Source organism: Protopterus annectens, chromosome 6.part0 (genome assembly GCF_019279795.1).
Source record: "Protopterus annectens isolate FY-2018-M chromosome 6.part0, PAN1.0, whole genome shotgun sequence".
Lineage (NCBI taxonomy): Eukaryota > Metazoa > Chordata > Ceratodontiformes > Protopteridae > Protopterus > Protopterus annectens.
The window spans coordinates 1,331,616,403-1,331,630,002 of NC_056737.1; the positions used below are offsets into that span (position 1 = coordinate 1,331,616,403).

Genomic DNA, 13,600 nt, shown 5'->3' on the forward strand with positions numbered 1-13,600 from the left:
AATCTCCTATGATCTCTTATGATGAAGAGACTAACTCTATATTATTCATTTTATATGTTCTATAGGGGCAGACACTATGTTTTTCATAAAGTCTTACAATCAGCACTTTGCAGAAATGTAGGTCTGCAGTTCTACAGATTTTCCCTGACTCTTTCTTCCATGTGGGTTTCACCAAGCTGCCCAAGTACTCTTTTCTTTCTTGTCCATTCTTTACTTATAAATCCATAACCCATAGCCGGCCTTAGGCATAGACCAACTAGGCGGCCACCTAGGGCGCCGTTCTAGCAGGGCACTTTTCCAGTAATCTGGATGGTGTAGGTAGACCAGGATGGGAGCACCAAGTGGTGTGAGGGGACGGTGTGGAGCCCTTTTGCCTAGGGCTCCATTTGACTAAAGGCTGGCCCATAACCCAAACTGTGCACCCTCAAAGCCTTGTCATCCTTTGAACATTTTAACACATTCTTCAGTTCTCATGTGCTGATTTCTACCTCTGTTAAACTTTGTCTCCAGCTCCCCCTAAAGTTAAACCCTTTGTTGTCATGCATGTTCTTAAAAAAAAATGCCAGCAGCCTTATAACATCTTATATATCCTTATTTACTAATCCTTCTTCATGTCTTACCCTTTTCTTCAAGTATTTTCATTTTTCTATCAATCCAGTAAAAGAGAAGCAGCCTATTTACTTCCCTGCAACTGCAAGTCATTGCCTTTTGAGCAATACTTGTAACATTTTCCTGTTTTTCTGGAATGTTTGTTATACCTTTGTATAATAGTCCAACCTGTCTTGCTAAAAAATGTATTTCCGCCAACTGTTTATAACCACTGTTACTTAACTTCTCTCTTGTTTTTCCTATGAGGTTTATACTCTAATCTAAGTTTCTTTTAATGCAACTTAACACTCTGTACAGTCAATATAAAATTTTATCATATTAATATGATCCTTCTTTAAGCCATCCCTAGAGTCATCTTTCCCTTCCTCATATTTATTTATTATCAATCCATAATTTTCCATTATCCTTCATAATCCTATTACCTACTCCTCCTGTCTTCATACCATATTGCTGTATTGTCTGAAAAGCAGTTAATCAATAAAATATCACCCCATCATTGATTTACACATTCTTATAAAAATACAATAAAAGCAATAATTTGCTTTTCTGGATACTGTTCTTCAAATTCGCCATCCTTGGTACTTTCTTACCTATGTTACAACCTTTCTTTGTTTTGTATATTTCATAACCCATCACATTCTACATAAGGAACAAGTAAAATTCCCTGCATCAAAAAATATTACCTCACTAAGTGAACAGTGCTTTTATTTCTTCATAGGTTCCTAAGTTGGTAATAGGCTATCGGCCCTAGGGCCTATACAAGCCTAGCCATAACAATTCCCTGGATATTTCTTCCCACAATATTTTTCTTCTCTGGACCCCTGTCTAGCAGGGCGACTGACATGATCCCTGGGGTGAATTTCCTATCTCCCATCCAATCATAAAGGTTCCTTTTGAAGAGGGCCAATGAGGCGCTCTGCTTGACATGTATGGGCAGTCTATTCCAGAGTATGGGGAGTCTCTGGGTCAGGAACCTATCCCTCCAGCATGTTTTGTTCATTGTGATGACAAGGTTTAGATCCCTGGAGCATTGGCTCTGAGGGATTGGAATTTCTTTAAGTGGAGCATATCCAACAGCTCAGGGTTTGACATGGCCTTGTATGTTAAGCAGAGATCACCTCTGAGTAGGCGATATGCCACAGAGTATAGCTGGAGTTTTTTTAGATGGTCAGCATATGGCATCTGCTTTAGGCCTGTGATTCTTTTAGTGAGGTATTTCTGTGGCCTTTCCAGCTGTTGCAGATGTCTTGTGAGGTACATACCAAACGGGGCATTATACTCTATAATGCGTCTAATGAGGGATGAGTACAGTGGGACAATGACCTCCTTTTTTCTGGATGAAAAGCCCTTAGTGATGAAGTGTGCCACATAGAAGGATTTCCTGACTGGTGTGGCAATGTGGTTATCGAAAGTGAGACCACTGTCCACCTGTGTCCCTAAGTCTCTCATCACACTTTTGATGTTTAGTGTACTGCCACCTATGTGGTAATTCATGGGTACATGTTACAAAGGGTATAACTATACATTTCTTGGCATTAAGCCTGAGCCCATGGCTCTGGCACCAGGCATCTGTTTCTGTAAGGCTCTTTTGTAGAATATCCACATCATTTGGGAACTCAATAATAGCTCCCAGTTTGCAGTCATCTGTGAAATTTGTTAGCCAGAGTCCCTTAGTGTTGGCCTGTACTTCAGAGAAGTAGATGCCAAACAAGAGCGGTCCCAGGACTGAACCCTGAGGTACTCCACTTGTCACTTGTCTGGAGCTGGATTTGGAGTCAGCTACTTTTACAGTCTGTGTTCTGTCAGTAAACCAGTTGGCTTCGGTAATTTTCCTTTTTTCATCATTTGCATAATTCATGCATACCCTCAGTACTGTACACTTTACACATCATCCACATGACATAGCTCTTTCTCAGTCTATTACAACTGTGCTTAAAAGGGGCATACACTTCTGGCCTTGTATTAAAACAGCCACCCCCCCCCCGAACATTCCTCTGGATTAAAAAGGCCGAACCACTCCTCCACCACTGTCACCTCCTCTCTACATCTGAGATAGACTTAGCTTTACATCTTGCAAACAGATAATGCTGTTATTTTATAATCCACAACATCATTTTATGCCTTCTTTTTATATTTTTTAATCTTTTTTACATTTACAGTAATGTCTCTTTCACTGACCCCCCTTTTTTTTTGTAATTCCTCATCTTTTTGTGTAGTCACCCTTTTTTTCTATGTGCTTTTGTCCACCATACATGCCAGTCTTTAAGTCTCCCTCCCTACTAAAAGCCCAGCTCATTCATTCCCCTCTCCTGAGTAATTTCCAGTAATATTCAGAATGGGCCAGGGGGTTGCCATTGTTCTGTAGCCATGATGGTGTTCTGCGATTACTGGCATTCCAGCAATGAAGGCTTTATTTATTTATTTAGTTAGTAAGTAACTTAGTTTGTTTGTTAGACCCTAGCCTTGTCCCTGATAGCTGATATGTGTACCTGCATAACTACAGTGGTTTATTATGCCCTTTCCATATATCTACTTGCCCCCACACAAACATCCATACTGGCTACTGTTCCTGGCTTGTGATTGCCAAATATGTCTCCTTGTCCATGGCTAATGGTATTGTGTAAGGCTCTGCATGCATGGGAGCAGATTTGCCTGACCGAGACAACTAACTCCCTCCCTCACCCCAAGATGGCCAAGCCAGCAACTGTCACTGTCTCCTATCCTCATCTGCTCTTCCAGATCATGTCTGCTTATCAGACTCAGGTTCTCTACTTCACAGTTTCTATGTTATCCATTTGCACCATAGAGACAGACTCTGTCACCCTTTTACCAACATAGCTTCCTCACTTTCAGCTGATCCTCATCTTCTGACTTAGCTGTTTCTTTTTTTTTTTTTTTTGCAGTAATTCAAAACTATTACTTTTTCTGTTTTTTTTTTCCTTACCCATTTTTAAGCACTTTCCTAAGCAATGCAAGTATTTCTTATTCTTTTTTTTCACAGTAGAAGTATTACCCTTTCCACCCATTTATTTTTAACAGTATTTTGCACATTGTCATATGAGAAATGTCTTTTAGAACACTATCTTTTTATTGTGACCCATTTTCTTACAAACTGAGTATGTTTTCAGGAGTCAGTCCTTAGCCAAGAGTCCCTGTTCTTCACACTGATTAGAATGTTTAGGGGGCTCAGCATAAAAAACATAGATGTTATTATTTTTCTGCAATTATATTTGCTATATTAACTACTTAAATTGTCTTTAATTTGCACACAAACAGACCTCCATTCTCCTGTAAGCAGTCTCTACATGTGCCTTGATTTTTTTTAAATCCGCCTCAGGTTTCCCATAATAGCTTTGAGTTTTAATAAATTATAACTACAGGGAAACCCTTCTGTTGTGCATCAGTGACATACTTTATACTTTAAAGTCTTTCTAAGGTTGCAGAAGTGGTTTCGTGTCAAAGATAAGCTCCACTTTCTGTAAAACATTCATTAATTTGTAAGTATCTTCTTCAACAGTCTCTGTCTTCCTACATTAACCAAATACCATATACATCTCTTGAACCTACACATCTCTTGACCCTGCACCTCTGCTGGTTGTAACATTATGTCCCAGAAAACATACCTTTTATGGAGGCTCCATTTCATTTTGCAAAAATCTGACTCATAACAAGTTCCTACATTCATGTAATATAGTTTAACTCCATTTCCCCGCCACAGCAGCAAACAAGTGTCTTTTCTTCCTCCTCCTGTTTCTTCATGCATTATATCTTCACCATCAGCATTGCCCATCTGCCTGAGACCTTATCCAGTTTTTATGAACTCTGTTCCACCTTCTATTTGCACAGGAAATCTCCAAGAGTCCATGCAAACCTTCTGTGTCATAACACCAGACTCAGGCATGTATTCCATCATTTTCTCCACAGGACAGTCCATCATATCTCCCCACAGCTTTTCTGTTTCAGAAAAAAGTGGGTGTCAGGAACATCTCCAATATAAATTGTTATCTTTTCTTGGAAAACCGGTATTAGTTAATTCCACCACTCTGATTCTTTCAGTCTAACCATTCCAAACAACCTCTAACTTTCTTTATATCACTGCACATGTTGCTTCTAGGTTCATAGGTAAGTAATAGGCTAGCTTGCCTTTGTGAGCCATTTTAAGCCTAACCAGTTTCCCTTTTGATGCTTGAACTGACCTATCCCATTTGGTGTTAGATAGGTGTTACCCATCCCTTGGTCAATAATTATGTATTACCCCTAGTGAGAATAACTGAGATCATACCATAAATAATTTAAGGTGATCCATGCATGGGATAAAGCAATTAGGAGGTACCTCTGTCCAGTAGTAGTACAGGGGGCAGTCCTGGGGTGAATTTTTTGTTTCCCACCCATAGATCCCTATTGTGCTTGAACATAGACAAGTATGAGCTCTCTTATATATAAATACAGAAGAAATGTTCTCTAGTTCCCATGCAGATGAGTACAGTAATTCTTCCAGAGCCCTGATCAGATTATCCCTTCTCATTATGAACCACTATGGGTCTTCCCTGGAAATTGATAAAATAAATAAATAAATATGTTACAGAGAATGTGTATTGCAGTTTTGTAGCCTGCTTTGTGATTTTTAAGTTTGATTAAAATATATACCATCCTTTTGGACATTTAATTGAAACAGCTTATACAAACAGTTAATACAACTTGGCTCCCATGCATTGATGCTGATTCTGTGTGATTTTATATGGGAAAGCTAAAGGATGTACGTTCCAAACGATAATTGCAGATCATAAGCAATGTGATCTAAATGCTGTGCTCATTAATGACAGAATAAATATGGAACAAAGTAGCTAATGGTAGCTAATTGTACCATTTTACTGTGGCTTTGTGTCATGCTCAGCATTTATGAATGGCATGTTGTAATTTGTCGTGGCACCACTTCCTACCTGCTATACAGCCAGGAATATTTAGTGCCTTGGCTTGTAAAGCTCAGGTTTCAGCTGCAAGTTTGTAGTTCATTGCATGTGGTTTTGATATGTTTCATAAATATCTAGAGCAGAAATGGAGTCCAACTCTTTTGAATTTATTAAGACAGCATAACTTACAGAGATCTCGAAAAGAGAAAGGTCCACTGGCTGAAGTCAGTAATGTATCTGAGGAAATAAAACTCACAGACTGTTATTTGTATGTACAGTCTAGTAAAATGAAATGGTAAATATCGGGGTGCCTTAAGCATTTACATGGATTATAACTTTTATGTAAAATGTAAATAATCTTTACTAAATTAATTTATCTCAAGCAGCTATTCTGTGTAGGTTATGGTATAATATGTATGTCTCAAACAGCTGTTCTGTGTAGGTTATGGCTATAATATGTATGTCTCAAACAGCTCTTCTGTGTAGGTTATGGCTATAATATGTATGTCTCAAACAGCTATTCTGTGTAGGTTATGGCTATAATATGTATGTCTCAAACAGCTATTCTGTGTAGGTTATGGCTATAATATGTATGTCTCAAACAACTATTCTGTGTAGGTTATGGCTATAATATGTATGTCTCAAACAGCTATTCTGTGTAGGTTATGGCTATAATATGTATGTCTCACACAGCTATTCTGTGTAGGTTATGGCTATAATATGTATGTCTCAAACAGCTATTCTGTGTAGGTTATGGCTATAATATGTATGTCTCAAACAGCTATTCTGTGTAGGTTATGGCTATAATATGTATGTCTCAAACAGCTGTTCTGTGTAGGTTATGGCTATACTATGTATGTCTCAAACAGCTATTCTGTGTAGGTTATGGCTATAATATGTATGTATTTGTGTTTTCTTCTGTAGAAATTAAAGCACACAGAGAGTGACAAGCTTCAGGTGCAAATCCAGGCGTACCTGGATAACGTGTTCGATGTAGGAGCCCTTCTTGAAGATGCCGAAACCAAGAATGTAGCTCTTGAAAGAGTGGAGGAACTGGAAGAAAACATTTCCCATGTAAGTACAAATGTAGTGCATGTAGTATTTGCAGAGAGATCAGTGCACTTTCTTGCTAGAAATATTTGCAGCTTACCTGCACAAAATGTTTCTTCTTTTTTTCATTTGGTACTTTACCCAGAGTCAGTTAGCTAAGCTACAGTTTCTCTGGAAGCTGGCCTTGACCCAGTTATACCTCTGAAGGAGGGAAAATGCAGAGGCGATGGGGATTTGCAGAGAGTCACATGTAAAGTCAGTGACGTGTTGGCATGAAGTCTGAATTCTTGTTTTTTCTCCTTCAGGTTTCCTGTCATCAGTACTAAAGGAGAAAGCACAAAACTGATGACTTCCTCTTGTTAATGGAGCCCAGCACCCACACAGCATCAGCATACTATATTGATCTATCTAGAGTGTCATTAGTCATACTTGGAATAATTTTTCATGTGCACTTGCAAACAGATGTGATGCAGGGTTGTTACAGAGGTTTTTTTTTTTCTTGAGGCGTAGTGCAAATGTATCAGTTTCACAAAGTCATCACCTAAATTCTACATTGTCAAGAATTGAGTTTATTGCTGAGTGCAGTTTTGCATTTTTCAGAGGAGAACTTGCCTACTCTTTAGAAGCCTACCTGCACTGGTGTACAGAACTCTTTCACATTGACTTTAGCTGTTTTATCATAATCCTTCTACTAATATAATCATTAAAAGGAGCTAACCTCCATTACCATTTGTTGCATACTTTGATACTATTATGGTGGTACAGAGCATTATGATCAGGTCTCCAATAATAACTAGCTTATTATGTGTTCAACCAATGGATGCGAAGAAATTCACCGCAACAGTGAAGAAGAGGGAGGGCAAAACTGTAGGCATGGCTTTGAGATGTCCAATACAGAAAGGAGATGGCCAAGAACTGATCTGCTGATGTAGATAGTAAGGAACATAGGAAGAAGGCAAAGAATTTGATATACTTCTAGGATGAGACATACATCTACAGGAAAAAGGCAAAGTATTCAACATCCATCTGCAGGATGAGGACATAGTATTAGACATACATCTACGGGATAAAGGACAGTGTATTAGACATACATCTATAGGAAGAAGGTAAAGCATTAAACATACATCTACAGCATGCAAACAAAGTATTAGACACGCATCTTTATAAGGATTAACTAATGAAACTAAGTACAGTACACAGTGAGTCTGTGGAGATGGTAAGAAATTATCAGGTATAAAGGAACGAAAAAAGGAAGAAGAGGGGGTAGAGAAAGCAGGTGCTGCTCCTGATGCTCTACGTTTTGACTAGGAGGAACTTTTACAAGCCTGATCAAGTGGAGAAGCAGGGTACAAAGGTATTGATTGTCGTGGGTTTGCTGTACCTGGAGTCATTCTAAACAAGACAAGTCAGGTGATATGTGAGAAGAGAAGAGACTGACACATGTCATAAGGAGCACTGCTATAGGAAATTATGCATATGCAGAAAAAGCAAAGGAGGCTCCAGACCACAGCTAATGAAAACATATAAAAGTTTTAATCCAAATGGTGAGCGCTTTCGTAGCCCAAGGCTACTTTATCAGACAAAAACATATTACAAGGCTGCAGTTTATATACCATCAGCACAAGTAAGTAATTAAAACTTATTAAGCAAGTTAAAACCAATTAACTTAAAGGCATATAGCTAACTATTACATATACATTCAATATATCTAAAATATTTAAAACAAAATTACATCATATACCTCAAAACACATTTATATATCTGAAGGATATATAAATGTGTTTTAAGGTATAGGTTCATAGGTAGGTACTAGGCTATTGGCCCTAGGGCCTATATAAGCCTAGCCAAACGGTACCCTGGCTTTTGCCATCCAAGAAAATTATTTTCCTGTGCCCCTGTCAAGCAGAGCCACAGAAGTGATCCCCAGGGTGAATTTCCTATCTTCCATCCAATCATCAAGATTTTTCTTGAAGAGTGCTAATGAGGAGCTTTGTTTGATATTGATAGGTAGTTTGTTCCAGAGTATAAGTCTCTGGGACAGGACTCTATCCCTCCAGCATGTTCTGTTAATTGTGGTGACAAGGTTTAGGTCCCTAGAGCTTGTAGCTCGGAGGGACTGGGATTTCTTTAAGTGGAGCATGTCTAACAGCTCTAGGTTTGACATAGCTTTGTATGTTAGGCAGAGATCGCCTCTGAGTAGGCGATATGCAGTGGAGTAAAGCTGGAGTTTTTTGAGACGGTCTGCGTAGAAGATCATCTGTTTGAGGCCAGTAATCCTCTTTGTGAGGTATTTCTGCAGCCTTTCCAGTTGTTGGTAGATGTCTTGTGAGGTACATACCAAAAGGGGCGTTGTACTCTATAATGGGTCTAATGAGTGATGAGTAGAGGGGAACAATGACCTTTTTTTTCCTGGATGAGAAATCTTTTGTGATGAGGTGTGCCACGTAGAAGGATTTCCTGACTACTATGGCAATGTAATTATCAAAGGAGAGACTACTGTCCACCTGTGTCCCAAGGTCTCTTATCACATTTTCAGTGTTAAGTAGACTACCATCTATGTGGTAGTTCATGGGTACAGAGTTTTTACCAAAAGGGATGACAATGCACTTTTTGGCATTGAGCTTGAGGCTTTGACACCAGGCATCTGTCTCAGTGAGGCCCTTTTGTAGGATGTCCACATCATTAGGTGTTTTGATTATGGCTCCTAGTTTGCAGTCATCTGCAAACTTTGTTAGCCAAAGACCTTCTCTGTTAGCCTGTACTTCAGAAAAGTAGAATCCAAAATGGAGAGAACCTATGACTGAACCCCGTGTACTCCACTTGTCCCTAGTCTGAATTTGGATTTAGAGTCTGCTACTTTCACAGTGTGGGTTCTGTCAGTCAGCCAGTTGGCAATCCATCTTTGTGACATACGGATTTATACCAAGTTTAGTGAGTTTATCTATAATTCCAGAGTTGGGGTTGGTGTCGAAAGCCTTGGCGAGATCTAGATAGGCTGTGTGAACCACCTTACCCTCATCTACGGCTTTGGTGACCACTTCAAAGAAGTCTGTCAGGTTTAGGAGACATGATATGCCTTTTATATGATGTAATTTTGTTTTTGTTTGTTTTGAAAGCACTCACCATTTGGATTAAAACTTTTATATGTTTTCATTAGCTGTGGTCTGGAGCCTCCTTTGCTTTTTCTGCATTGTATTTTTATTTTTGGAGGAACCATTTACTCACACCACTTTCTTCTTATTTGCTGAAGTTATGCATATATTGTGTAAATTTGTCAGAGACAGATATCAGGAGTGAGACAGATATTTTCCACATACCAACATTCATATGTACTAGGTTAACGACCAGCAGCCTAGCTGCGCATCCCAATCCTATTATGTTCCAGTGTATCATGGAATTTATTAGGAGGGGGTATGTTAGTTATTAAGTTTCTAAAGGTTATGTGGGGGTGGGGAATGTTAGTTTGAGCATAGTTGCTGTCTGCGTCTGTCAGTCAGAGAGATGGTGGGCTAGACCCCATGTCATTGACTAAAAGAGGCAGAGACATGGGGGCCAGACCCAGTGTGAATTTCTGATTTCACATCCATTGGTCAAGGTTACACTTAAATAGGGTTAGGGATGGACTATGCTTCAAATGGATGGGGTATTTGATTGCAGTCTAACACCATGGCAATTTGAGGGCAGCCCACCTATAAAAGAGAATGCACTGTGTAGCTTAGGCCTTTTTTCAGTCCAAAAATAAGTAGCCTCCTGGCTTATTTTCTTCAGTTTGTCTTTTGCTTCTGGCTTAAGTATTTGGCCTAATAAAATGTATTATTTTTGTTTTTTTCCAAAAAAGTGGGACTGTTTTGATGTGTTAAACTTGATAAATGATGCCAGTATCAAAGTTACCACAAAATGCTGCATTAGTCATTGTAATCCCCTGAGTAAAGATACCCATTTTCAGTGCTTGTTTTGTTTAGCTAAGAGAGCCGAGAGTCTATAATCATTTGTAGAACATATACACTTTATTCATGCTTCACCTTTCTCCACCAGTGCAGGTCCTTTTACTCTTCTAAAAAATGTTTGAGAAAATTAAACATTCACATAAAGAAAATGGAAAATCCAGATAATCTCCTTCTAATACAAGATATTTAAAAGTGTGTTGGGTGTTTTGATGTTCTTCGTGTTTCACTGTTGCAGTCATTACACTTGTGTTATCCTGCTGGCAGGCTACCCTCAGTCGGCCTGAATTCCAAAGTCTAGGTCCGGCATCGGTTGCTGTCGCCTCTTCCCTGACGTCAGTGCGCCAGAGGTATAAAAGATGCAGCTGACATCATTTTCTTCAGTCTTTCTTGCCTGAAGCAAAAGCAGTTCACAAGTGCCAGTCGGCCAACTCCTGAGATTTTCGTGTTCGAATTTCAGATCCGAAGTCTTCATTAAAAGCTAAGTACCCCGTTGGGGAAACTTTTTTCTTGCTCCAGACCAATGTCAGAAAAAGTTAATAATTGTATTTCTTGTGGGAAGCAAATACCTCATAAGGACTTTCATTCTTACTGTATTCCTTGCCTAGGCCCTGACCACGACGTTGCTAGTTGTCGGTTTTGTGCTAGATTTAACCAATGCACTATTAAGCGTCGGTACGATTTTGCATTACACTATTTTGGCAGAAGATTTAATTATACGATGTCGTCAGATAGCCATCCGACTACCGGAATTCACAAGAAACGCAAAGAAAAAGAAAAGGACAGGCATCCGAGGTCCAAAACCGATGACGAGGCTTCTTCTAAGCCAGTCGCCGGTTCTCAGTGAGGCACCTTTGCAGCCCCTGATGCCCGCTACTTTAGACCTGCAGGCTGCTACCGACTCCCATGTGGAGTCGCCTAGGCCGCTGGAAGCTCAAGGTATTGGACCTTCGGAGACTATTTCCTCAGATGGGTCCAGAGCCGCTGAGCAGGCATCAGCTTCTGAGGGTGTTTTCAGACCAACTCAATTATACATTAAAACGACATCAGCTTCAAAGGCAAAGAATAAAGCACCCTTAAAGACAAAGAAACAAGTACAACAGCCTCATGGACAGGCCTCCATGCCCAAAACCAGATGCTCAAAATGGCCGAAGACTGAATTACTTTGATCAGGGGTTCCCATCCCCCACCTGATAAAAGGCCTAGGCAAGAGACAGAATATGAATCTTCAGATCAGGTTTCCATTTCATCTGATTCCTCTTCTGATCAGGAATACTCTCTTCCTCCCTATGAGGATTCAGATGCTGAAGAATCTATCCCTTCAGCCTCTCCAACTGAGGATTACTCTTTTGGGGAAACCTTGCATACCATGAGGGAGCATTTCCACTGGGAGAGCCAAGATTTTTCAGAATCTAAGAAAAGGCTCAGAGACTTCCTTTCTACCACAACACAGGCCCCTAGCTATTCCACCTGTGTTAGACATTGTTGATGATGTATTTTCAGAGTCCAGTCTGACCCCTGACTCCTTACCTCCAGCTCCTGTTAAGCCGGACAGGTACTACAGGGTTCCTGACTCTCATAAATTCCTTTTCAAAAACCCTGCTGCTGACCCAGAAACTATCTGTCAGGGTCCCAAAGGGGTTAAGGCTTCCGCTGCAAAAAACCCTACCCCCTCTTGACAGGGATTCTAGGGCATTGGACAGATGGGGAAAAAAGTTTTACACTTCCGCTACATATGCTCAAATATCAGCAATATATTATGTCACTGCTTAAACAGAAAATGTTGACAAATTCTGAATGTGCAGAAAACAAAGAAATGCAGGATTTATTGCATGCAGCTGAACAAGTTGGAAAGCATACTTTGCAATGTGGTTTTGATTCTTTGGAGGCGTCCTGCAGAGCCGCTGTTACGGGTTCTGTCATCAGGAGGCATGCTTGGTTAAAGGAACAAAGTCTGCCTGATCGTGTCAAAGCAAAATTATTAGATGCCCCATTACAGCATGATACTTTGTTTGGTGTTAAAGCAGAAGAGGTGTTAAAGAAAATGGAGGACAAAGCTAAATCTATGCAAATGGTTAAGAATTTCTTACAGGTTCAGCCTCCAAGATTTAGCAGACACTGGCCTACAAAGAATTGGTCCTTTCCAGTGTCAGACAGACCACAAAGGGGCAGATATAAATGCCCAAGAGACAGATCCCAGCCCCAAAGTTCGTACAGGTCTAAACAATGGGGTGCTTCTACCTTCAAAAGTGGAGAAGACAAATCACAGCCATATAGGAAACAGTCCCAATGACTTACCCCTGCCTGCACCAAGCACTTATCTTCTGGCAGCACCTTTAGGGGGAAAACTAGCACTTTTTTCTCAAAACTGGCACATAATAATAACCCAGGACAAATGGGTCCTAGACACAGTGTCACAAGGCTACAAGTTTCACTTCCATACCATGCCAAGGACAAATGGTTGGCCAGACCTGCCAAAACATCAATTGGCAGAGGCACAAAAGCAAGTCTCATCCCTCATGGACATGAGGGCCATTCAACAAGTACCAGAGCATGAGCAGGGAAAAGGATTTTATTCAAGACTGTTTTTGGTACCAAGAAAGGACAAGACCTGGAGACCAATACTGGACCTGTCTATTCTAAACACATTTCTGGATATACCAAAATTCAAAATTTTGACTCTACAGCAACATCTGCCCATGCTGGGCAGGAAGGCTTGGCTTGTGACTTTAGACCTAAAAGAGGCATACCTGCATGTCCCAATCAGACAAACGTGCAGAAGATACCTCAGATTCAAAGCTGGCTCAATGCACTACCAATTCTCTGCACTGCCCTTTGCCTTATCTACTGTGCCCAGGGTCTTCACAAAGTGCCTGGCACCAGTAATTGCATTCTGCAGACAAATAGGAATACAAATATATCCTTACTTGGATGACTGCCTCATTCAAGCAGAGAACAAGGACATTCTACTACAGCATCTGGCATTTGTAAAGAGATTTCTAACAGCCCTAGGGTACACAGTCAACGAAAAGAAATCAAAACACAAGCACAAAACAAAAAAACAAAAAAAAAAATGACACAAGCATC

At 40.1% G+C, this 13,600-nt stretch overlaps 1 protein-coding gene across 1 annotated transcript in view; it reads left to right on the forward strand.

The window, feature by feature from the left end:
- Positions 1 to 13,600, forward strand: part of FMNL2 (formin like 2) — a 1,741,163-nt gene that overhangs the window by 1,468,109 nt on the left and 259,454 nt on the right. The window contains exon 12 of the mRNA XM_044074902.1: positions 6,444 to 6,593. Within this exon, the coding sequence (XP_043930837.1) occupies positions 6,444 to 6,593 (150 nt within the window). The remainder of the gene's footprint in view (positions 1 to 6,443; positions 6,594 to 13,600) is intronic.